Source organism: Chenopodium album, chromosome 24, assembly GCF_948465745.1.
Source record: "Chenopodium album chromosome 24, dcCheAlbu1.1, whole genome shotgun sequence".
NCBI lineage: Eukaryota > Viridiplantae > Streptophyta > Magnoliopsida > Caryophyllales > Amaranthaceae > Chenopodium > Chenopodium album.
Window position 1 is genome coordinate 20,481,505 of NC_137857.1, and position 26,117 is coordinate 20,507,621.

The 26,117-nt window shown below is 44.6% G+C and overlaps 2 protein-coding genes across 2 annotated transcripts; both read left to right on the forward strand.

The window, feature by feature from the left end:
- The first annotated feature begins 7,964 nt into the window (after positions 1-7,964).
- LOC145610634 (uncharacterized) lies at positions 7,965-9,124 on the forward strand. Its single transcript, XM_081665941.1, has 2 exons — positions 7,965-9,003; positions 9,117-9,124. Exons 1-2 carry the CDS (start codon positions 7,965-7,967, stop codon positions 9,122-9,124), a joined length of 1,047 nt encoding a protein of 348 aa, XP_081522067.1.
- Positions 9,125-9,228: 104 nt separating this feature from the next.
- Positions 9,229-25,043, forward strand: LOC145610635 (uncharacterized). Its single transcript, XM_081665942.1, has 7 exons — positions 9,229-9,395; positions 9,491-10,457; positions 10,536-10,700; positions 23,345-23,931; positions 24,052-24,363; positions 24,544-24,792; positions 24,911-25,043. The coding sequence occupies exons 1-7, from the start codon at positions 9,229-9,231 to the stop codon at positions 25,041-25,043; spliced, it is 2,580 nt and encodes an 859-aa protein (XP_081522068.1).
- The last annotated feature ends 1,074 nt before the right edge of the window (positions 25,044-26,117 follow it).

The following is a 26,117-nucleotide window of genomic DNA, read 5'->3' on the forward strand; positions in this document are numbered from 1 at the left end:
TCTTTAGCTGAGGCGTCTCAAACTGAGGACCATTATCAAACACCATGGACAAAGGAACCCCATACCGGGTGATAACATTCTTCCAGATGAAAGAAATGACGTCTGATGTCTTGATATTCTTTACCGCCTCAGCCTCTACCTACTTGGTAAAGTAATCCACAGCCACCAAGATGTAACGCTTTCCGCCTGGTGCAGGAGTGTAAGGACCTAAAATACCCATGCCCCATTTTGCAAACGGGAATGGGCTGTGGATGGCCGTCAGATCAGTAGCCGGACGGTGATTAAGTTTGCCAAATTTCTTGCACTTGTCACATTTTCTCACCAATTCCTTGGCGTTTGCCTCTAGAGTGGGCCAAAAGTAATGTCGTTTGGCTCTGACGGCTAGAGATCTGCCGCCTATATGGGAGGCGCACAATCCCGAGTGCAAGTCTTCGAAAACTTCCTTCCCCTTTTCTGGGGTTACACACTTCAGAAGAGGCTTAAGAAACCCCGCCTTGAAGAGCTCTCCATTTCTCAACTCGAAGCTTGCGGCTCGCTTTTTCAGAACGGCTGCCTCTTGTGGCGAATCCAGGTAGAGCTTCGGTCTAGGACTCCAATGGGATCTTCATAGATGCTTCTTTTTTCAAGTACTTCCCAAAAGACTGATCGAGGCGTATCATGGCAGGCGGAGGATGCAAGCTTTGACAGTGCATCCGCCTGGTTGTTATCAGACCTGGGTACATGATTTAAATGAAACTCCTCAAGTGACCCAGCCTCCTCTTTGACCGCCTGAAGATATTTGATCATAGCCGGGTGAGTTGCCTCAAATATTCCCTCATATTGGCTAACGACCAACTGTGAATCAGAGTAGGCGTCAATTTTTGTTGCCCCTGCCGCCTTACACATGCGGATTCCGGCTAACAGGGCTTCATATTCCGCCTCATTGTTCCAAAATGAAGTCGGCAAACGCCTGACCTTTCACTGTCTATCTTGGTTCGTAAGTGATTTCAAGACTTTGCATTTCAATAGCCCATTTTAACATTCTGCCGGATGACTCCAGGGTGGACATTGGCCGCTTGAGTGGCTGGTCGGTGTAAATCACCACCGGATGAGCTAGGAAGTAGGGCTTCACTTTTTTGAAGGTCATATATAGAGCAAGACCAAATTTTTCCACCATGGGGTACCGGAGTTTAGCATTTTTAAGGACATGGCTAATGAAGTACACCGGGAGCTGAACGCCGTCTCGCTCAGCAAGGAGAACGGCACTAAGAGCATGATCTGAGACGGCTAAATACATGTACAACGTCTTCCTAGGTAGAGGACTAACCGGCCTAGGCAGAGAATCAGGTGCTCCTTTAGCTTCTGGAATGCTGTCTCAGCATCGTCTCCCCATTCAAACCTGGTCTTCTTCCTGATTGCTTGGAAGAAGTAAAGGCATTTTTCACCTAACCGGGTGAGGAACCTCCCCAAGGCCGCCAGGCAACCAGTTAGTCTCTGAACTTCCTTAACAGAATGGGGTGACTTCATGTTTAATTACCGCCTGTATCTTTTCGGGGTTAGCCTCTATCCCCCTTTAATCAATCAGGAATCCGAGAAACTTCCCAGACTCAACACCAAAGACGAATTTCTTGGGGTTTAACATGACCTTATGCCGCCTGAGGGTGGTGAATGTTTCTCGGAGATCAGCAAGGTGATTCGTCTGTTGCTTGGATTTGACTATCATGTCATCGATGTACGCCTCCACATTCCTCCCAATTTGATTAATGAAGACCGTGTTAATCATCCGTTGGAAGGTGGCAGGCGCATTCTTCAAGCCAAACGGCATCACAGTATAACTGAATAACCCCAAATCAATGACGAAGGCCGTCTTCTCTTGGTCTTTCATCCAGAGGGGTATCTGATAGAAGCCGGAGTAGGCACCCATAAAGCTCATCAAGGCGTGACCGGCTGTAGAGTCGACCAGGTTGTCGATCTTTGGAAGCGGGTAACTGTCCTTTGGGCACGCCTTGTTGAGGTCTGTGTAGTCAACACACATGCGCCAGGTCCCATTCGGTTTCTTGACAAGGACCACATTGGCCACCTAGTCGGGGAAATTACAAGGCCGAATGAACCTGGCGTCTCGCAGCTTTTTGACTTCGGCAGTTGCCGCCTGACTTCTTTCCTCGCCATGGTTTCTTTTCTTTTGCCGGATGGGCTTCTTTTTGGGATCCACGGCGAGTTTGTGGACAGCGAGATTCGGGCTGACGCCTGGCATCTCTCCCACTTCCAAGGCAAAGATGCCTTTGAATTCTTTCAGCAGAAGGTCCAAGCTTGCACCCAGAGTAACATAAGCAACCGTCCCAATTCACAGTACGCTGTCGTCCAGAACGAGATCAATATTTTCACTAGCCGGTTGGGGACGGAGCTCGTCCGACCGTTCCCCGGTCAGTGACTGCTATTTTTTCTCTTTCTTCACCTCCACCAGCAGAGGCTTTTTTCTTTTCTTACTAACGGCTGGTGGGGCAGGGTTGGCATCCTTGACATCGTCAAGGTCTATTGGTTCCTTCTCTTGGCCGTCTAAGGCCACAGTGTCTTTAACGGCTTAGAGGTAGCACTCCCGAGCCGTCTTCTGATCCCCGTTCAGGGAACCAACAGAGCCATCATCCTGCTCATACTTGATGAGCATGAGAGACGGGAAAATCACCGCCTTGGCTTCGTAGAGGGTTGGCCTACCAAGGATGATATTGTAGGCGGTCAACTCCTTCACGACCAAGAATCTGACGACAATATGTCGTCCCTGGCCTTTTTCTCCCAACCGGATGGGCAAGTCAATTTTGCCGGCTGGGTAGACCATATCACCCCCATAACCAACCAAGGGGTGGGTGACCATATGCATGCTGCTGACATTGTATTTCAGCTTCTGCAGGCACCGGAGGCTGATAATGTCCGACGAGATGCCGGCGTCTATAAGGATCCGTCCAACAAGTGTGTTGGCCACCTTACATTCAATGACGACCGGCTCATCATGCGGACGGCGGACGCTGCCCCTGTCCTTCTCAGTTGTGAGGACGTCTGGGAAGGTGGAACTGGCAGACGCCTGCTCAACATCATCATCCTTGTCCATCTTTCAAAGATGGCTCTTAGTGCCCCGGATGGTAGGGCCACCATAAGAAAATCCGCCTACTATAGTGTAGACCGGATCCTTGTCGGTATCCGAACTACTAGTAGGCTAGGGGGTAGCCTTGGAGGACTTACCCTTGTTCTTCTTCTTTGCCCCAGCTGGGGACTTGGAAATGTAGGACTTTAGAAGCCCTTTGTCCAGACGGTCCAACGTCCGCTTTAAGCTGAAGCAGTCGTTGGTGTCATGGCCAACCTCCTCATGGAACAGGCAAAATTTATTTTTGTTCCGTGACTGGACGGAACTCTTCATTGGATTCGGCTTCTCAATAGACAGCCGGTCCTTTACCTCCATGAGGATGGAGTTGCAGTCTTTGTTAAACTCGTACTTGGGGACGTACGTTTTAAACTCTCTCTTTTTCTTCTGGGACGGTTGGTCAGAATCACTAACCGCCCAGACTTCTTTTCTCCTTTTGCTCTCTTCTTTTTTGTTACCCGGCTGAGCAGACCGGCTTTCTTTTTGTTTGTCAGACTTTTTGGAGTCTGACTGGCTACCAGGCGTGCAGAGGTCGGTAGCCTGTATTTAGCTCTCCGCCTCCCTCAGGGCCGCCTGTAGCGTAAATGCCGCTTTTCTAACAAGGTCGAACTTAAAAGCCGACCCGTCCTTCAGACCCTTGAAAAAGTCTGTGAAAGCCACCTTGTCAGAAAGTCCCTAGATCTGTATTCTGACCAGGTTAAACCGCCTGACATATGAGCGTAGCCCTTCCCTCTCACCCTGCTTAACGGTGCTCAAATCAAGGCTCGTTTTCTTAGCAGGGATGTTCATTGAGAAGTTGGTGGCAAACAAGAAGGCTAGCTTCTTGAAGCAATCAATTGAGCCGGCTGGCAAGTTGCCAAACCACTGTTAGGCAATGCCCTTCAGTGTAGCCGGGAAACATCAACACTAGGTGGCATCGTACCAACCCTGTAAGCACATGAGGTTGGTGTATGCCATCAGGTGGTCTTCTGGGTTGGTGGTTATATTGGCTGCAAAGGCAGACGACTGTTCGCCTAGCCTCATTAGCCGTAGCTGCCAGTCCAGTGGCTGGACATTGGTATATGCCGCCTGACCTCCGAATGGGGGTGGCTGCATAAACTGGAGGCCATATTGCCCATACTACGCCTGGGGTGCGTATGGCATAGACCCTATCATGAGTTGAGGTTCGGTGTTGACGGATTTACCGCCTGTCCGACTCTCATGCAAGGACATAGAATTCCTTGCAGAAGCTTCCTTGAAGCTGTCTGGAAAGCTTGAGGTAGAAGCTGACTCAGACTTTTGCTATCTCCTCCGATTAATGACATGTCTAGCATCGAAGGTAGACGCATTTTGAGCCTCCGGCTGGGATCGCCGGGGCATCAGAATCTTAGACCAGTCAAGTTTTGCAGCTGCCTTCTCCTTTGGATGAGGAGTTAGCTGCCTGTCCTTGACCGGCTTCTTCTTCTTCCCATCATTGGGAGTCTTTTTAGCCGGCGGACTCTTGCTAGAGCCTGCCTAGTTTTTGTTGATCATGGCCTTGATTTCACCTTTGAAAGAGGTCATGAATTTCATGAGCTCATCTCGGGTGACTGGGGCTTGACCTTTAGCCTTCTGGGTTTCCCCTTCTAGCCTTCTAGGGCGGCGCCTGCTTGGGCCCGCCTGGTCTAGATTTTGCTCCAGTTGATCTCTGTAACGAATGGATTTAGAGATGAGGGAGCCATCCTTGGTTATGTAGGTCTCCACATCATTGTCTTCTTCTTCCTCCTCCTCAGTGAATACCTCTGGCTGAGGCTGAGGCGGAGGCTGAGGGATTTCAAAACCTTCCGGTTGAATAACCGGCTGCAAGTCCTCTTGGTTACCCGCCTGAGTAATCGGACGTAGAGAAGTAGAGTTGAGAATTGGTACAGAACTTTGAACCATCTTGAGGTACTCTCCCCACAGACGGCGCCAAATGTTTTGGGTGTTTTTGTCCCTCGGGAGAGTTACAGCTCGAAGACTGGTCCGGAACGACCTATACCTGCAAGACAATCGGAGACACCAATTGGTAGGTGCTCCGCCTCGGACGATCAAGTTAGTAACTTGGAAGGAGAGAAAAAGGTGCGGAAATTTAGGTGGGGATCTGCTAGGATTTCTAGCTCAGTTGTCTCTATCAAAGGGATAGTTTGTAATAAATGGAAAAAAGTGCCCTCCAAAAGAGGGGAATCTCCCTATTTATAGGGTCCTTGGGAATGGTGCCCCTGATTAGGTCCCAGAACCCTAATCAGTGGTGGGCTGCGCCGCATTGCGGCTTTCTCGGGATTTAGGCCTGAAGGCCGCCATTTTCCCAAATATCTGGGATGACACGTGTCAAGAAGGGATAGGTCCACTTTGGACCATCCTTGGGCTGACACGTGTCGCCCTCTGGTTGGTCCACATGGGGGGTAAAATTACCCTAAACACATTCTACAAAGCTAATTGAGTCAAATGAAAGTCAAACACATTCAAACAAAGCTTTTTAAATTAAACGAAAGTCAAGTGCATTCAACAATTCTTTATGACTCAAATGAAAGTCAAACACATTCAAACAAAGCTTTTTGAATCAAACAAAAGTCAAATGCATTCAACAAAGCTAATTGAGTCAAATGAAAGTCAAATACATTCAAACAATACTTTTTGAATTAAATGAAAGTCAAATGCATTCAACAAAAATAATTGAGTCAAATGAAAGTAGAACACATTTATACAAAGTTTTTTTAATCAAATAAAGTCAAATGCATTCAACAAAGTTAATTGTGTCAAATAAAAGTCAAACACATTCAAACAAAGCTAATAAGTCAAATGAAAGTCAAACACATTCAAACAATGCCTTTTGAATCAAATGAAAGTCAATTGCATTCAACAAAGATAATTGAGTCAATTGAAAGTAGAACGCATTCATACAAAGCTTTTTAAATCAAATAAAGTCAAATGCTTTCAACAAAGTTAATTGAGTCACATGAAAGTCAAACACATTCAAACAAAGCTTTTTGAATCAAATGAAAGTCAAACGCATTTAATAAAGATAATTGAGTCAAATGAAAGTCAAACACATTCATACAAAGCTTTTTGAATCAAATGAAAGTCAATTGCATTCAACAAAGATAATTGAGTCAAATGAAAGTAGAACACATTCATACAAAGCATTTTGAATAAAATAAAGTCAAATGCATTCCACAAAGTTAATTGAGTCAAATGAAAGTCAAACACATTCAAACAAAGCTTTTTGAATCAAATGAAAGTCAAATGCATTAAATAAAGATAATTGAGTCAAATGAGAGTCAAACACATTCATACAAAACTTTTTGAATCAAATGAAAGTCAAATGCTTTCAACAAAGATAATTGACTTGAATGAAAGTCAAATACATTCAAACAAAGCTTTTTCAATCAAATGAAAGTCAAACACATTGAAACAAAGCTTTTTGAATTAAATAAAAGTGAAATGCAATTAACAAAGCTAATTGAGTCAAATGAAAGTCAAACATTAACATACAAAGCTAATTGAGTCAAATGAAAGTAAAATGCATTCTACAAAGCTAATTGAGTCAAATGAAAGTCAAACACATTCAACCAATAGTTTTTGAATCAAATTAAAGTCAAATGCATTCAACAAAGCTAATTGAGTCAAATTAAAGTCAAATGCATTCAACAAAACTTTTTGAGTCAAATGAAAGTCAAAACATTCAAACAAGCTTTTTAAATTTAACGAAAGTTAAGTGCATTCAATAATGCTGTATGACTCAAGTGAAAGTCAAACACATTCAAACAAAGCTATTTGAATCAAATGAAAGTCAAATGCATTCAACAAAGCTAATTGAGTCAAATGAAAGTCAAACACATTCAAAAAATAATTTTTTAATCAAATGAAAGTCAAATGCATTCAACAAGGCTAATTGAGTCAAATGAAAGTTAAACACATTCAAACAGATTTTTGAATCAAATGAAAGTCAAACACATTCAAACAATGCTTTTTGAATTAAATGAAAGTGAAATGAAATTAACAAAGCTAATTGAGTCAAATGAAAGTCAAACACATACATACAAAGCTAATTGAGTCAAATGAAAGTTAAATGCATTCTACAAAGCTAATTGATTCAAATGAAAGTCAAACACATTCAAACAATGCTTTTTGAATTAAATTAAAGTCAAATGCATTGAATAAAGCTAATTGAATTAAATGAAAGTCAAACACATTCAAACAAAGATTTTTGAATTAAATGAATGTCAAATGCATTCAACAAAGCTAATTGAGTCAAACGAAAGCTAAACACGTTCAAACAAAGCTTTTTGAATCAAATGAAAGTCATATGCATTCAACAAAGATTGTTGACTCAAATGAAAGTCAAACACATTCAAACAAAACTTTTTGAATCAAATGAAAGTCAAATGCATTCAATAAAGATAATAGAGTCAAATTAAAGTTAAACACATTCATACAAAGCTTTTTAAATCAAATGAAAGTCAAATGCGTTCAACAAATATAATTGAGTCAAATGAAAGTCAAACACATTCAAACAAAGCTTTTTGAATCTAATGAAAGTCAAATGCATTCAACAAAGCTAATTGAGTCAAATGAAAGTAAAATGAAAGTTGAAAGTTAGAGAGAGAAAGTCTCAAGAACTAGACAGAGAAAGCGAAAATCCGATTGAAACCCACGATTTTGATCTTCGATTTTGAGCTCGATTTTAATGGCGAAGAGGAAGATGGGTAAGGCAAGCAAGAATTCTGGATCAAAATCAAAGAAGAAGTAGAAAGCAAAGTAGAATTAAGGACCCAGAGTAAGGAATTTTACGAAGAGGAAGGAACAGAGTATAGCTACTGAGGATGTTTCGGTTGAAAGTTGGCTCGATGAAGTAATGGAGAACACCATGCAAGTGAAGGAGGTAACGGAGGAGGAACGTGGAGAGCATCAGCAGGAGTTTAACAACTGGCTTCAGGTAATTCATTCTTCTTCATCCGCCATTGATGATGAGCTTGGTAATGTTGCATGCTGTGATAGTGTATTGAATATGAACAATCCAACTCCTATTTTGATGCTTGGCAACTCTAATTGTACTATGAATGCTTTTTCCCCAATTTCCGAGATCCCCGAATTGCGTTCCCCTGTTTTTCCTTCTCCAAATTCTACTGATGCAGCTCGATTGAATTGGAGAGAGAGCTTGTTTAGTGGGACTAGGGATGAGGGAGTGGACCTTTCTGGGGGTGTGTTGAATAGTGATAGGTGTGATAGGGGTCAAGGTAATAAGATTCAGATTACTCTTGAGGATGTGCAACCTGAGATTGATTTTTGGAATTCTGCTATTGTTTGCCATATAATTGGTACTAAACCGCCACTATCTGTTGTTAATGGATTTGCTAGAAGAATGTGGGGAAGATTTGGGGTTGACAAGGTCTCTTTAATGGTGAATGGTGTTTTCTTGGTTCGATTTAAGACTATAGAGGCAAGGGATAGAGTTTTGGGAGCAGGGCCTGTATGGTTTGATAATAAACCTATCATAATGAAACAATGGGTGGCTGGGATGGACCTTGCTGCTGAGCCTGTGGACATGGTGCCTATCTGGATTACATTGCCTGGGTTGAAGTTGAAGTATTGGGGGCAAAAAGCTTTAATGAAATTGGCTTCTTTGATAGGGACTCCTATCAAGACTGATAAGGCAACAGCCACTAAAGAAAGACTAGAGTATGCTAGGATAATGATAGAAGTGAAGTTTAATGCTGAATTGCCAGATTCTATTGAATTTTTAGATGAATTTGGTAACACAATAAAACAAGTTGTGAAGTATGAATGGAGACCTGTGATCTGTAAGATGTGTGGTGGGGTTGGACTTGGGGACCCTCAATGCCCTAATCATAAGGTGCAGGAGAGGAATCAGCTGAGGTTTCAAACTGGGAGAGGTTAGAGGAGACAGAATCCACAGAAAGTCTGGAAACCAGTTCAGAAACCAGTTCAGAAATCTGGTGCTCAGGAAGCTAATACTGGGATTGATAATCTGAATGTTGATCAACAGGGAAGTGATAGTGGTCAGCAGCTTCAGCTTCTCAGGCCAAGGGTGGTGTTGATCAGGAGTAGTGGTAATAGATTCAGTATCTTAGAGGAGGGGGAATGCTCTCATCCTCTCAATGGATAAGCTTGGTTTTTGGAATGTAAGAGGTCTAAATAAGGCTAGCAAGCTCTGTGATGTCTTATGGTTCATTAGACATCATGGAACTAGCTTATTTGGACTTCTTGAAACTAAGGTTAAGTCTGGGAAGTTTGGTGTTGTGTTTAACAGACTGGGGTGTGATTGGTCTGTATGTGCTAATTACTCTCACCATAAGGGTGGTAGGATCTGGAATATCTAGTTGTCTCAGGTGTTTGATGTGACTATTGTAAGATGTGAAGTGCAGTTAATTCATCTACAAGTTGTGCTAATTACTCTCACCATAAGGCTGCTAATAGGCTTCCAGATATGCAGGCTACCTTCTTCCTAGAGGGGTTAATGGATCACTGTCCTTGCGTCATTAACTTGTTTGAGTCTGGAACTCCAGTCAAGAAACCTTTTAGATTTGTGAACATTTGGGTGGATTCTCCTAAGTTTCTGTCAGCTGTGAAAGAAGCTTGGGAAGTGAATATTAATGACACTTTAATGTTTCAATGTGTAAAGAAAATGAAAGAGGTGAAAAAGGTGCTGAAAAAGCTTCAAATGGTGAATTTTTCTTGTATTGAAACTGAGGATGCAGTAGCTGAGAAGACTTTGTTGGATATTCAAGCTAAGCTTCAAAATGATCCTGAGAATGATTGCTTGATTACCTTGGTGAGGGAAGTCAGAATGAGATATGCTAAAAGCCACCTTGATAAATATAATTTTTTAAAGCAAAAAGCTAAAGTTCATTGGCTCAAAGTTGGAGATATGAATTCTGCTTTTTTCCATGCCATCATTAGGAAGAGAAGGCTTCATAATAACATTTATTCTATTGTGAATAATGTGGGGGAGGTAACAGATGATCCTAAGCATGTTTGTGATGCTTTCTTGGAGTACTATCAGGGATTACTTGGAACTGAAGCTCCAATCAAGGGTAATATTCACCCAGCAGTCATGGCTGAGGGTAATTTGATTTCTGATGAACAAGGGTTGGCTTTGTGCAGAGCTTTTTCTGAGAATGATGTTAAGGTTTCTCTTTGGAGCATTGATGATGATAAGGCTCCTGGGCCTGATGGGTTTTCTAGCAAGTTCTTTAAAGTTGCTTGGAATATTATTGGGAGTGACATTACTAAGGCTGTGTTGGATTTCTTTAACTCTAGTCAATTGCTGAAACAGGTTAACTCAACTACTTTGACTTTGATCCCTAAGGTTGAGCATGCTAATAAGGTTTCTTAGTTCAGACCCATTGCTTGCTGCAATGTGTTGTACAAAATCATTTCTAAGTTGATTTGCTTTACATTGAAGGAAGTGTTGCCTGGGTTAATTGATGACTGTCAAGGAGCCTTTATTGCTGGTAGATCTATTCTTGATAATATCTTGATTTGCCAAGATATGCTGAAAGCTTACAATAACAAGAGGAAGCCTCCTAGATGTACAATTAAAGTGGATCTTAGGAAAGCTTATGATTCTGTAAGCTGGGATTTTATTCAGGAAATTGTTTCGGGGTTTTTTGTGATTCCCTCGGATACTGGTCACGCTCTGCTGACAAAGACTCGGACACCTGCAAAATAACGAATATTCCGGTGTTCGGAATATTCGCCTCCGACGCTCAAGTTAGTGAACGGAAACGGAAAAAGGCTAGAGAGAGAAAGTAGAGAGAAGTTGGAGCTCTTTAATGCTCTATATTTATGTTATGTCACAATCCACCCTCCCATCATAAATGATTGGGGTATTTATAGGGGTGGGAACATGTATCCCTCTAGGGTTTATGCCCTAGAATTTCGTGACGTGATTGGCTGCGCAATCAGAGGTCGCCACGTGTCGTGGGGGCGCCGTTTTACGGCCTTCAAGGTTTTCTCGGGATTTGGGCCTGAGGTCATCAGGGCTCTTTTCTCATTCTGATTGCAGCATTGGGGCATTTAGAGATGGCTGACAGGTGTCACCATGACAAGTGGACACGTGTCACATTCTCATAGGGCCACGTGTCGCCTGTTTATTGGGCCACGTGTCACTATGAGATTGGGCCACGTACCTGGGGTATTTTTACCCTAAACATTTGCCCCTCAGAGGGGGTGGCTCGTACACTTACTGGCCGCCTCCTCTGATCTTGCACTCTGGACGTCCTGGTACTCTGGGTTGGGTTTGCTTCCCATCTGCCCTGGACGTCCATATACTTTTGATTCAAGGCTCTTTTTGCTTCGTGGACGTCCATATATTTTGCCCTAGACGTTCTCGTAGTCTGGAATGAGCTTGGCTTTTTGCTTATCCGGACGTCCAAATTTTATACTGGACGCTCTCGTACTCTGAGAGGCTTAACCTCTGAATTCATGTGGTCGTCCACTTGTTTCAAGCTGGACGTCCTCATACCCTGGGAGGAGTTGATCTCCTAACTGCCCAGAATGGCCACATCAATGAGACTGGACGTTCTGATACTCTGGGAGGAGTTGATCTCCTAACCACCCAGAACGACCACAGCAATGAGACTGGACGTTCTGATACTCTGGGAGGAGTTGATCTCCTAACTGCCCAGAACGGCCACATCAACGAGACTGGACGTTCTGATACTCTGGGAGGAGCTTATCTCCTAACCACCCAGAACGGCCACATATCTTCTTTGGGGTAATCTGGGCTTCCATGATTTCAGACGTACTTCCTGGCTTTCTTATCATGCTTCGTACGTCTGAGAACTGGGCGGACGTTTTTCCTCTTAGATTTTCTCAAGTTTTGGAGACTAAGTGTTGAAGGTGTAAAATTCTTGAATTTTCCACTTATTTCAATTCCCTTTAACGTGCCGTTAATTGTTCGTCTGGTCTTTTTCACAAGTTAACAGAACCCTAACGTCGTCCTGGCCCTTTCTTCGAGTAATTTCTCAAGAAATTACCGTTTGAATGTTTAGGCGGGAAAGACGGTTTTACCATTTTGCCCTCATGAATTCACTCTATAAATATGGGAGGTGAATTCTCATTTTCACACTTTATCCAATTGTGAATTCTAGAGAGAAGTCAGAGCGTTCTAGTGAGAGAAAGTTATTTTTTCGTTAACCTTCAAGAGCGCCGCCGTGAGTTTGAGTTTTCCGGGCATTTTTGAGTTTTCCGGTCAATCTTCAAGAACTTCACCACCACCTTCAGAACTTTCAGAACGTACAGAGGTAGGCCGTCTACATTTTCTCTTTTACTTGTTTTCTTTTTCTTTTACTTTAATTCTGGATCCATACTCGGCTTCGTCCGACTCTTCTCATGAGGCCGGCCGTTCGCCTGGGACTGAGGAATCTAGAGTGGACGGAGAAGAGTTGTCTCTTCCTTGGAGTGAGTCTATGTCTGATGCGTACATACTCACCCCCACTTATTCTTCTCTGTCCCAACAGGCAATGGCAAGAACCATGCGTACGCATGAGCTTCACGCGGCCAGGAACCCAGACGGAAGTCTGGTTCATCCTAGGGTCCCTTATGACCCTAGTGACCCAAGTACAATGGTGGAGACTGACTCCACCACCCAAACAACGACTGCCTCCACTGGCTCTCATCACTTGGCCGTGGAGGTCACTTCTTCCTTCGAGGAACGCCTGCGAGCTGAAGGCGCCTCGTCCGCACCTGCTCCGGAACTTAGGTTCCCTCAATTTGCCAGTTCAGTCATGGATGGGGCCGAACTGGTAGCCTGCAAAGACAACCCTTCCAATCCTGGGAAAGACGCTTCTGGTTCGTCCGTCCCCTCTTCTTCTCAACTTCGGCCTCAACTGGGTGGGGCGGACAGACCCTTAACCGGAATCTCAATCCGCGAACCGTCCGCCCTGCCTATTCGCAACGCCCCTCCTTCGGGAAATGGGGCGGACGCTGCCAAGGATAAAGGCAAGCGTCCAATGGTCGAGGAGGACGTTCCTTCTTCAATGGGCGTTCCAAGCTCAAGGGGCCGAAGCTCGGCCGAGGCAGCAGATTTGGACAGAGTGTTGTCTTCGGAGTTTGGGAGTGCCCCTTCTCAGCAAGTGGAAGAAGAAGAAGTTGAGAAAGAGGCCGTGGGTGAGACGGCCGAAGGCGAGGCGGCGGCCGAAGAAACTGTCGCCAACATTGATAACTTCAGGGACCCGTACGCGTGTACAGTTGGGGAGACAACCCTGAAGTTTTTAAAGAAGGATTTTGAGAAGTATAAGGAGTCCCTCCATTTAGGGGAGGGATTCGAAATTCAAGTCCCCAGGAAGGCCATTGCTGTGGCTACCTAGGATGAGGAGAAGCCGCGCAAACGAGCGTTTTGCGTCTATAGGGCAGCCTTGGACGTGGGGCTTCGCTTCCCTCTTCACCCGTTCGTCCGGACTCTCCTGGACGAGTATGACATCGGCCTCATCCAACTGACGCCAAACAGTTGGTTGAACATTTTTGGGTATTTGGTGACGTGCATCGCCAAAAAATTCACGCCAGACTTTGCGGTCTTCTGTGAGATGCACTGACTGACTCGGCTGGAGAAAGACGTGGATGGCTGGCTCATCTTGAGTTCAACCAGGGATTATATGGTCGTGGTCGACCGTGTCAGCAAATGGAGGGACTGGAAGCACCGTTTTTACCGCATCAAAACTCAAGATGCGGAGTTCAACCTTCGCATGAACAGGTGCCGTCCAGAGCCTATTCAACTCGGACGCGGAGACCACAAGCCTGACAAGCCGCCCATCCACCCAAACCACGAACACCAGCTTGAGTACTTCAAGGTCAACCGAGTCAAGCGGGGCAACAAAACTGAACGGGTCCCTAGCCATTGGGTTCCTCTTGCCAATTGGCTTAGGGACCCTGTCTTTATGTCTGCGTACGGCCTGTACCAGAACATGCCCCAAGGTGGACATTTAGAAATATAGACCCTTTTTCATACACATGTAGAGTTTTTTAGAAAAATTTTCTAACACTTTGCTTTTTGTCTTTGCAGCGGAGGCGTACGCTATGCTTGACTCGGCCCAGAAAGCTGAAGTGGAGATGTCCGAGGTGGACTTGGCCAGGTACAAAGCTCGTTTCAAGATGTACGAGCAGATCAAAGAGGTAAACACTTAGATTATTTTTCGAATTTTTCATTCCTTGATGTGGTCGTTCTGCTATATTGGGAGGAACCCACTTCCTGAGTTTGCACGGACACCTTACGTCCGTTCATGCATGCTGGAAGGGAGCTTCTTTCCCAAATCGCACGGACGCCATCTTTGGTTTTGACTTCAAAAATTTTCCTAACTTTGTATTTTTGCAGACCTCCTCCTCTACCCCGAAGGGCAGGCGGAAGCAGCCGGCCACGTCCACTCCTGATGCGAACGCATCCAAGAGGAGAAAGACGGTTGCTTCCAAGCCGTCTTCTCAAGCAGCGGCAACGGCAAAGTCGCAGACTGCTACAACGCAGTCTAATGGAGAACAACCCCGGCTGACACAAAGCGGGGCCTCCAAGCCCATGGAACCTGTTGCTGATTAGGTCTATGAAGAGTCCGTCCCTTCGGACGGTGGGGATAGGTTAACCCCAGAACAAATGACCGGTCGCTGGATCGGGACGATGCTGGTCAACCCGCCGTCCAGCGACGCTGTAGGGAGCCGTCCGGAGGAGGGGGAAGCTCCTTTACCGCCTCCTCCCACCAATCTTTCTCCTCCAACCTTCTCCACTGGTTAGCCATCTTTTTTCTCACTTTTTATAAGTCTTTGTTTACTTGTAAAATTTAGCTAACTTTTCTTACACGGTCGTTCGCAGATATATCAGAGGAGATGCAGTTGAAGGTACCTGGCCAGTCACTGACTGGCGCGGACAGGAAGGCCATGCGCGAGGCCATGGTTCGCGCGGTCCCCCAAGCGCAACGTGATAAGCTGCGGGCGATCAACGAAGGCTTCCTCGGCCCCATGCTAAACTGCAGCGCCGAGGTATACTTCTATCTCCTTATGTTTTTGCTTTCCAACACTTAGCCAATTTTTTCATATTTTTGACTAATTTTCTTCCTTCTGTCCGCAGCTTTTCCTCCGTTTGAACGCCTTCCTAGATTGGAAGGACAAGGAGAACGAACGGTTGAAGAATGCTTGGGTTGAAGTCAGGAAAGCCGAGGATGCTGTAACTGGGACGGCCGCCGTCCAAAGGGTACACTTTGAGACCCAAATAACCGCGCTGTCCGACAAAGCGGCGCGGCAAACAGAGGACCTGGTCAAACTGGGCAAGGCACTCGAACAGGAGTCCTTGGCCAGGGAGGCCATGAGGGTTGAAAGGGACGAGGCCGTCCTGGAAAAGGAGAAGTGGAAGCTGGGCTTCGAAGCGTCCGAAGCCTTGAAAAGTGAGCTGAAGTTGGCCCAAGCCAACCTTAAGTCTGCTCTAGATGAAGCGGACGCGCTGAAGGTCGAGGTGGAGACCTTAAAGAAGTCCATAACGGACTATGAGGAGCAACTTAAAACTCCTCGGCCGATCAGCGTTGAAGAAGTCATCCGCATCGAGCAAAATGCTGAAGACAGGCTTAAGGCATACTTCTTTGATGCCTTCAACTTGATGGTGGACGAAGGTGAAGCCGCCTATTACGAGGAACGCTTCAAGAAGCGGCTTCAGTACGTCTGCCTTAAAGAAGAGGCAAGGAAGGCCGGCATGCCTCCTCCTGAACTAGTAGTTACTTCCCCCGAGTCCGGAGGGGAAGGGGATGAGGAGGAGGAGGAGGCGGACGAAAAGGATGCCCCGGCCAAGGACGCGAAGACAGCGGAGGAGCCTGCCACAGATAATACGGCTAAGTAGAGCTCAGGTCCTCCAGCAGCCGTCTGCTCAGCTTTCCTTTACTTTTCAGCTTACTGTGTACTTGGTTTATTTTGTACTTCTCTTTTTTTTTCTTCTTCTGAGGCCGCCTGTTCGAGCGGTTATGTAAACATTTCGGCCGCCTTTGTGCGGTCTTATTAATGAAAATTTTGTCCGCCTTTTTGGCGGCTTTTACTTCTGTTTCATACTTAGCAGTTTTTTGCAAATTTTCTGCTTTTTGCAAGTTTTCCGTACGTCTCAGTATTATGCCTTCTCGTACGTTCCTAGGGGTATGCCCCTTTATTCGGTGTTCGTCTAGTCTATTTTCTAAGTGGTTTGATTAACTTGGTAGTTTTTATGCCTTAAAAGGGTATGACGGCTAGCAAGTTAATCAAATCATAGTAATGATTGCCCTTGGGCTAGGTGAAGCACCGAATTAATTTAATTGGCCGTTCGGCTATCATTGTACGAGTAGTCCGTTGAATCTATCGCTCGGACGTACCCTAGAAATCCTAAGTATTATCTCAACTCAGAGATTCCTTGATTGGTCGGGCTAAATGCCTAGGTATGCCCTTGCCCTATTTGTAAAGGACACTTGTTTTCTACACAAGTTCGGGATACCTTGCCTCAATCGTCCGCCTAGAATTGGGCGGACGCATTGATCTCTGAATTAAATCAGTTTTTTTTTTTTTTTTTTTTTTTTTTTTTTTTTTTTTTTTGTGTGGCCGAGTTGCTATATTGGGAGCAACCTTGCTTCCTTTTTAACTCGGCCATTCAAAAAGAATGATAAGCCGTGTTACTATATTGGAAGCAACCTTGCTTCCTTATTAACTCGGCCATTCAAAAAGAATGGTAGGCCGTGTTACTATATTGGAAGCAACTCAGTAAATCATTTCATTCGGCCTTTAATCATAAAAACAACAAATAATTCAACAATGCCTGACTTCATTAATTTTTGTCAAAAGTACATTGTTGTGGCCGTACGGCTTTAATTACAAGGCTCGGTCAGTAGACCTAGCTGTATAAACAGCTTTTTGGCTAAGTACTTAAAGAAACAAAACTCAAACATGATACTTCTTCAGGTTATCAGTGTTCCATGTCCGTGGGATCTGACGGCCATCAATTGCCTCAAGGCGATATGTGCCGTCTCGGACTTCTTCCCTGATTCTGTACGGTCCCTCCCAGTTTGGAGTCAACTTGCCGTCCTCATTGGCACGGCCAACAGCTTCCATTTTTCTCAACACTAGATCCCCCATTTTGAGCGGCCGCTTAGACACTCGGTGGTTATATGCCCTTGTCATCCTTAAGCGATAAATTTCATGCCTAAGCGCCGCATTGCCCCTAGCTTCTGGAAGGAAATCTAGGGCGGTCTTCATGGCCTCCCAATTGGCCGATTCATCATAAAGCATTACCCGCAAAGTGGGCTCGTACATTTCAATTGGGAGTACAGCCTCAGCTCCATAGACCAAAAAGAATGGAGTCTCCCCTGTAGAACTCTTTGTTGTTGTCCGTATGGACCATAGCACATTGACCAGCTCGTCTGCCCATAGGCCGCCTGCCTTTTCAAGCTTGCGCTTGATCCCATTTGAAATCAACTTGTTATAGGCCTCAACTTGACCATTGGCTTGTGGTCGGCCGACTGAGGCAAAGCAATGGGTAATGCCTTGGTCTCCCAACCATTCTTTGAGTTGACGCGTCTCAAACTGGGGTCCATTGTCGAACACCATTGACTGAGGCACCCCATACCGAGTGATTATGCTTTTCCAAATGAAGGCTGACACGTCCATCCATTTAATGCCCCGGACGGCCTCAGCTTCAACCCATTTAGTGAAGTAGTCTACTGCCACTAATACGTACCGTCTCTGGCCGGATGCAGGAATATACGGTCCCAAAATGTCCATGCCCCATTTGGCAAAGGGAAGCGGACTACTGATGGCTGATAGACTATTTGCTGGACGATGAATAAGGGTTGAAAATCTCTAGCACTTGTCACATTTTTTCACCATTTTCATGGCATCCGACTTCAGGCTCGGCCAGTAATATCCCAACTGTGTCGCCTTTTCAGCTAAGGCTCGGCCTCCAATATGCGAACCACAATGCCCCTGATGAAGGTCATCCAACACATCATACCCTCTTTCAGGAGTTGTACATTTAAGGTAAGGCTTCACAAAGGCTCTTTTGAATAGCTCCCCATCTTTCATCTCAAACCAGGCCGCCTTCCTCTTCACTAGCCAACTCTCTTTCGGATCGTCCGGAAGTATTCCATCCCTTAAGTAGGAAGTAATTCCGTCCATCCAGGTTGAACTTCTATCTATTATCTGAACGGGCTCGGCATCAATGCTCCTTTTTTCCTTTACTTCCCAAAACACTGATCTTGGAGTATCACATGACGCCGAGGAAGCCAATTTGGAGAGGGCGTCCGCTTGATGATTCTCTGAACGGGGAACTTGCTTGAGAGAAAAAAGCTCTAGGCCTTTGGCCTCATTTTTAACTAGCTGCATGTACTTCATCATGGCCGGCTCCCTAGCCTCAAAGCCACCATTGACCTGATGGACTATTAGCCGGGAGTCCGAGCATACTTCAATTTTGGTTGCCCCGGCCGCTTTACACATCCTTAGGCCGGCCAACAATGCTTCGTACTCAGCTTCATTGTTTGAAGCTTGGAACTGAAACCTCAAGGCGTACTCATACTTGTCTCCCTCAGGAGATTCACATATAATACCAGCGCCACACCCGGTCGCTGTTGCACTACCATCCACAAACACTTTCCAAATTTGGTCCCCGGCCGGCTGAAGATCAGGCCGTGTCATTTCAGCCAAAAAATCTGCAAAGGCTTGCCCCTTGATTGCCTTCCTTGGTTCAAACACAAGGTCAAAACCTCTGAGCTCTAAGGCCCACTTGAGCATGCGGCCACTTGCCTCCAAAGTTGAGAACGGCTTCTTCAAGGGTTGGTCTGTATAGACCACAATTGAATGTGCTAAAAAGTATGGCCGCAGCTTCTTTGATGCCATGTACAAGGCCAGGCCAAATTTTTCAATTGGGGGGTACTTCAGCTCAGCATTGTGAAGTACATGACTGATAAAATACACCGGGACCTGATGGCCGTCCCTTTCAGCAAGAAGGACGGCACTTAGAGAGTGTTCGGAGATGGCAAGATAGATATATAGCTTCTCATTCTTGAGCGGACTGACGAGGCGAGGCAATGTATGCAAGTGATTTTTCAACTGTACGAATGCTTCCTTGGCCTCCTCTGTCCACTCGAACAGGGCCTTCTTCTTAATGGTTTGAAAAAAGTAACGGCACTTATCCCCTGATCTTGACAAAAATCTTCCAAGGGCTGCTAAACAGCCGGTCAGTCTTTGTACTTCCTTGATTGTTCTTGGAGACTTCATGTCAAGGACAGCTTGAATTTTTTCAGGGTTGGCCTCGATTCCACGTTGATCAATCAAAAATCCGAGAAACTTGCCGGACTCAACACCAAATACACACTTCTTTGGATTTAACATCATCTTATGCCGCCTGAGTTCGGCGAACGTTTCTCGTAGATCCTTGGGATGGTCGGCCGGCTCTTTTGACTTGACAATCATGTCATCAATATATGCCTCCATGTTCCGGCCGAGCTGGTCTCTAAAGACTGTATTAACAAGCCTCTGAAATGTAGCAGGAGCATTCTTGAGGCCGAATGGCATAACCTTGTAACAGTACAACCCCTGCTCGGTCACAAACGCTGTTTTCTCTTGATCTTCTTCCCACAATGGAATTTGATGGAATCCGGAGTATGCGTCCATGAAGCTCATAAGGGCGTGTCCGTCCGTAGAGTCAACCAAACGGTCGATCTTAGGCAAGGGGAAGCTATCCTTAGGACACGCCTTGTTCAAGTCCGTGTAATCCACGCACATCCTCCAAGTCCCATTCGGCTTTTTCACAAGAACTACATTGGCCACCCAATCTGGGTAAAAGCATTGCCGAATGAAACCGGCGTCCAGCAACTTTTTTACCTCTGCTGCGGCCGCCTGATTCCTCTCTTCTCCGTGATTTCTCTTCTTCTGGCGGACAGGTTTTATCAAAGGATTCACGGCCAACTTGTGCACGGCCAGGTCAGGACTTATTCCTGGCATTTCACCAACTTCAAATGCAAACACATCTTTGAATTCTCTTAACAGCTGTACTAACTCATCCCCAAGCAATTCCAAGGCTATAGTGCCGACACTAACTGTCCGTTCTGGGTGGTTGGAGTCAAGCACTATATCCTGGTGGCTGCTGGCCGGCTGGGGCCTCAACTCATCTGGCCGGCCGACAGTTATTAGTTGCTAGGCTTCCTCTGCCCTGGTCGCCTTACGCTTGTGGCCGACCTGGTATGCTGGGAGTGAGGTTCCTTCTTCCTTAATCTCGAACAACTTTGGGCCGCGTGCTGTTGGCTTCACGGCCAGCTGATTACATTCCTTGGCCATTTTCTGACTTCCTTGAATTGTTCCAATTTTTCCGTCCGACCTTTCAAACTTCAACAACATCAAATGGGGCACTATGACCGCCTTGGCTGCATTGAGAGTAGGGCGGCCAAGGATTACATTGTACCTAGTCAACTCTTTTACCACAAGGAAACGGACGACCATGTCTCTTCCTTCCCCCTTCTGCCCGAAACGGATGGGAAGGTCAATCCGTCCGACTGGATGAATGATATTCCCCCCAAATCCTACTAAGGGATGAGTTATATCTTGGAGAGCATCTTCTGGGAAGCTTAAATTCCTCAAGGCAGAGAGACTTATGATATCGGCCGAACTGCCCGTATCAATCAATATCCGTCTCACCTTCAAATTTGCTATTTTCATTACAAAGACCATGGGATCATTGTGCAAAGCTCTGACCTCACCACGGTCAGCCTCACTTATGATCACTTCAGGAAATGGCTCGGCTTTAACAACGTCCGTTTGCATCACATTTGACAGGTTTCGAGCGTCCTGCTTGATTCCTCTCATGGTAGGGCCGCCTGAAGCAAAGCCTCCTAATATGACGGCCACAAAACCTGAATCAGTGCTATTCCCATCATCTTCCTTGTCATTCTTCTTTTCACTTTGTTGCTTTTTCTCGGACGTGTTGTCTGTCCGCTTGAAGGTGAATTTGGACTTGGTCACATAGGGTTTCAGCAGACCCTTGTCGGCCAACTTATCCAACAGTCTCTTCAAGTTGATACACTCGTTCGTGTCATGACCCACATCCTTGTGGTAATGACAATACTTGTTTTTGTTTCTGTACTGGGCCGAGCCTCTCAAAGGCCGAGGCTTCTCAAACTCAAACTTGTCTTTTATCTCCATCAAAATAGAGTAACCATCCTTGTTGAACTCATACTGAGGCTCGTATGTCTTGCTTTTTACCCAGATTTCTTTTCTTTTGTTCCCTTCTTTCTTTCGACCGGCCGAGTTTTGCTGAGAAGATTGTTTCTTCTCAGCCCCCTTGGCCGGCTGTTCTGATTTGGTGAGCGAACAAAAATCCGCGGCCTCAATATAGGCTTCGGCTTCCCGCAATACACCTGCGTATGACCGAATCTTTTTTCTTACCAAATCAAACTTAAAACCATTATGCCTTAATCCCCGGAGAAATTCAGAGTAAGCCATTTCGTCCGGAAGATTATGAATTTGGGCTTTTTCTTGGTTAAACCTTTGGACGTACGAACGTAGTCCTTCATTCTTTCCTTGGACAATTGTAGCCAAGTTGAGACTTGTCTTTCTTGGTGGGATGTTGTATGAGAAGTTTCCCACAAACAACAAACTGAGGGTGGTAAAGCAATTGATGCATCCGGCTGGGAGGCTGTTAAACCAGTCCTGGGCCACCCCTTTGAGAGTGGCCGGGAAGCATCTACACCATGTAGCATCATCTACACTTTGCAAGTACATCAAGTTCCTGTACGAGGTAACATGCTCTTCAGGGTTGCCCGTACCATCATAGGCACCCACTAGTACACTCTTCACTTTTGCTGGTTGAGGGGATGCTAGTATATCTTGCGAAAACGGAGGCGGCTTATCTCCCAAATTCAACAAACGCATCTGCCAATTGATAGGCTGAGGCTGAGCGGACGTTCCAGCCAGGTAAGGAGTCTGGCCGAACATCTGACCATACGGCCCATATTGCCCAAAAACTTGGGGAGTTGGTTGTATCAACTCATTGAGTACTTGAGGGGGCTGATACTGCAATGGCTGAATTGGACGGGGAGTAATAGTATGACTCTTGCTGGAAGCAGCCGTGTTGGTATATTGGGAGAAAGATTGGTTGGAGACTTCCTCCGGCATGGTTGGGGTAGAGGCCGTGTCAGAGTATGCGGCCCTCTCCCTTTGCCTGTGCCGAATGTAATCCCTTGCGTCTTTGAAACGCTGTGACGGCTCAGTCTCACCTCTTTTTGGCTGTCTGCCCCTCCCCCCAGCCGACTGTGTTTTTGCCAGCAGGCTAGAGAAGTTGGTCCGTGGGACTCGGGGAGACCTTCTGTGCGGACGACGGAATGGGGTGTTACCAGCATCAGTTGCATTGGTCTTGTTGTTGGCTTTCTTGGAAGTGCCTCCTCTCCCCTTTTGCTGGGTAGCCGCCAACTCCTTGCGGAGCTTAGTCAGCTTGGCCATTAGGGTAGCTGGGGTGACAGGAAGTTGTTCGGCCTCTTCAAATGAGGCAGTTAAAGGATTGCTTGAGTGTATGGTAGTATGTATGTCCTCTACATATCCATCCTCGCCTGGACGAGGTCCAGAATTAGGTGTCTGACCATCTATTGCCATAACGGACGAGTATCCCCACAGACGGCGCCAAATGTTTCGGGGTTTTTTGTGATTCCCTCGGATACTGGTCACGCTCTACTGACAAAGACTCGGACACCTGCAAAATAACGAATATTCCGGTGTTCGGAATATTCGCCTCCGACGCTCAAGTTAGTGAACGGAAACGGAAAAAGGCTAGAGAGAGAAAGTAGAGAGAAGTTGGAGCTCTTTAATGCTTTATATTTATGTTATGTCACAATCCACCCTCCCATCATAAATGATTCGGGTATTTATAAGGGTGGGAACATGTACCCCTCTAGGGTTTATGCCCTAGAATTTCGTGACGTGATTGGCTGCGCAATCAGAGGTCGCCACGTGTCGTGGGGGCGCCGTTTTACGGCCTTCAAGGTTTTCTCGGGATTTGGGCCTGAGGTCATCAGGGCTCTTTTCTCATTCTGATTGCAGCATTGGGGCATTTAGAGATGGCTGACAGGTGTCACCATGACAAGTGGACACGTGTCACATTCTCATAGGGCCACGTGTCGCCTGTTTATTGGGCCACGTGTCACTATGAGATTGGGCCACGTACCTGGGGTATTTTTACCCTAAACAGAAATGATGAGTGCTTTAAAGTTCCCTAATCAGTTCATTGCTTGGGTTATGCAGTGTGTTACTACTCCTACCTTTACCTTGCTTCTTAATGGTGGTTCCTATTGCTTTTTCAAGGGCAGGAAAGCAATTAGGCAAGGTGATCCTATGTCCCCTCTTTTGTTTGTTATTGTGATGGAATACCTGTCAAGGCTTTTGAAGAAAGAAGGGAAGAAAAAGAGTTTTAAATTTCACCAGAGATGCAAGGATCTTTCCTTGACTCATTTAATCTTTGCTGATGATTTAATGGTGTTTTCTTATGGGAACATTAATTCTGTCCAGCTCTTGATCAAGGCTCTTAGGACTTTTGAAGCTAGATCTGGTTTACAGGCTAATCTTGAGAAAACTGCAATTTATTTTGGCAATGTTCAGCAAGCTGATCAAGCATGTATTCTGAATCAGTCTGGGTTTGTTAAGGGTGTGATGCCTTTTAGATACTTAGGTATCTCTTTGAATGCTAAGTATTTAAAGATTGTGGATTATGACAGTCTGATTGACAAGATGCTGACTAGGTTGCATTGCTGGAGTAGCAGGAACTTATCCTATGCAGCTAGGGTCACCCTCATTAATGTAGTTCTTATGTGTCTGCATACTTATTGGGCTCAGTGTGTTTTACTTCCCAAAACTGTCATTAATAGAATTAATTAACTCTACAAAGCTTTTTTATGGTGTGGGAATGCTGTTCTGTCTAAGGCTCCTCTAATTTCCTGGGATTGGATTTGTAGACCTAAGAAAGCTGGTGGGCTGGGGATTAGAGATTGCAGGAAATGGAATAAGGCTGCTCTGGGTGCTTATGTTTGGAAAATTGCCAATAAAACTGATTCATTTTGGGTCAAATGGGTGCATTCAGTGTACATTAAAGGTGATGATTGGTGGGATTATGCTCCTAGGAAAGATGCAGGATGGGCTTGGAAACTGTTATGTAAAGTAAAAAAAAAGATGAAACAAGGTTTCTCTGCTAAGGGGTGGTTGAGTTACAAGTACAAGATTAGTGATGGTTATTCTTGGCTTCAAGGTGAAATGGACAAGGTTCAATGGTACAAATGAGTTTGGAACCCTTTCAATATCCCAAAGCATACATTTATAGTCTGGCTGGCTGTTATGGGAAGGCTCAAAACAAGAGATAAACTTTTTCAATATGGATTTAGTGATAGTAGTGATTGTCTGTTGTGTGGTGAGAATGTGGAGTCTTGTTCCCATCTCTTCTTTTCCTGCAGTTTTAGCAGGAAAGTGTTGACTGCTGTTTCTAACTGGATTGGATTTGATACAAATCATGTGGATATTGCTCAATGTTGGAAAGTTTGGAAAGCTAAGGGTAGAAATCGTGTGCAGAAGAATCTGATTATGGCTAGCTTAACTGCTGTTATTTACAGTATCTGGCTTGCTAGGAATCACACTTTTTGGCATAAGGCTGTGCTCAGACCTGAGTTTGTTTCTAAGATAATCAGAAGGGAGGTGGTGACTAGGTGTCAACAGCTGATTAACCATACTTGAACTGCTACTGACTGCAAATGGCTGCATCATCTTAAGATTAGTGCTTAGAAGTCTGTTTCTTTTTGTTTTCTTCTGATGTGGTTTTTTTAGCTGCTTGTTTTTTGGTAGGGTGTTTTCTTTTGTTGCAGGTCTTGGTTTCCCTGAGCCCTTCCTAGAAGGTACCGGGGTTTCCTTGTATCTGTCTTGGATTCTGGTTTTTCCTGGTACCCTTCATAGAAGGTGATCAGGATTTTCATGAATCCTGGTGGGTGGGTGCCTTTTTTTAAGGCTTGTGTAGTTTGGAGGTTCCCTGTTTTGACGGGTTGTACTCTTGTACATTTGTACATTTGTTTATAATACTATACTTACTTTCCAAAAAAAAAAAAAAAAAAAAAAAAAAAAAAAAAAAGGAAAGTCAAACACATTCAAACAAAGCTTTTAAAATTAAATGAAAGTAAAGTGCATTCAACAATGCTTTTTGACTCAAATGAAAGTCAAAGACATTGAAACAAAGCGTTTTGAATCAAATAAATGTCAAGTGCATTCAACAAAGCTAATTGAGACAAATGAAACTCAAACACATTCAAACAAAGCTTTTTGAATCAAATGAAAGTCAAATGCATTCAACAAAGCTAATTCAGTAAAATGAAAGTCAAACACATTCAAACAAAGCTTTTTGAATAAAATGAAAGTCAAACACATTCAAACAAACCTTTTTGAATTAAATGAAAGTGAAATGCAATTAACAAAGCTAATTGAGTCAAATGAAAGGCAAACACATTCATACAAAGCTAGTTGAGTCAAATAAAGTCAATTGCATTCTATAAAGCTAATTTAGTCAAATGAAAGTCAAACACATCAAACAATGCTTTTTGAATCAAATGAAAGTCAAATGCATTCAACAAAGCTAATTGAGTCAAATGAAAGTAAAACACATTCAAACAAAGCGTTTTGAATCAAATGAAAGTAAAATGCATTCAACAAAGCTAATTGAGTCAAATGAAAGTCAAACACATTCAAACAATGCTTTTTAAATCAAATGAAAGTCAAATGCATTCACCAAAAGATATTTGCGACACATGAAAGTCAAACACATTCATACAAACTTTTTGAATCAAATGAATGTCAAACACATTCAACAAAGCTTTTTAAATTAAATGAAAGTGAAATACAACTCACAATGCTAATTGAGTCAAATGAAAGTTAAACACATTCATAAAAAGATTATTGAGTCAAATGAAAGTCAAATGCAATCTATAAAGCTAATTGAGTCAAATGAAAGTCAAACACATTCAAACAAAGATTTTTGAGTCAAATG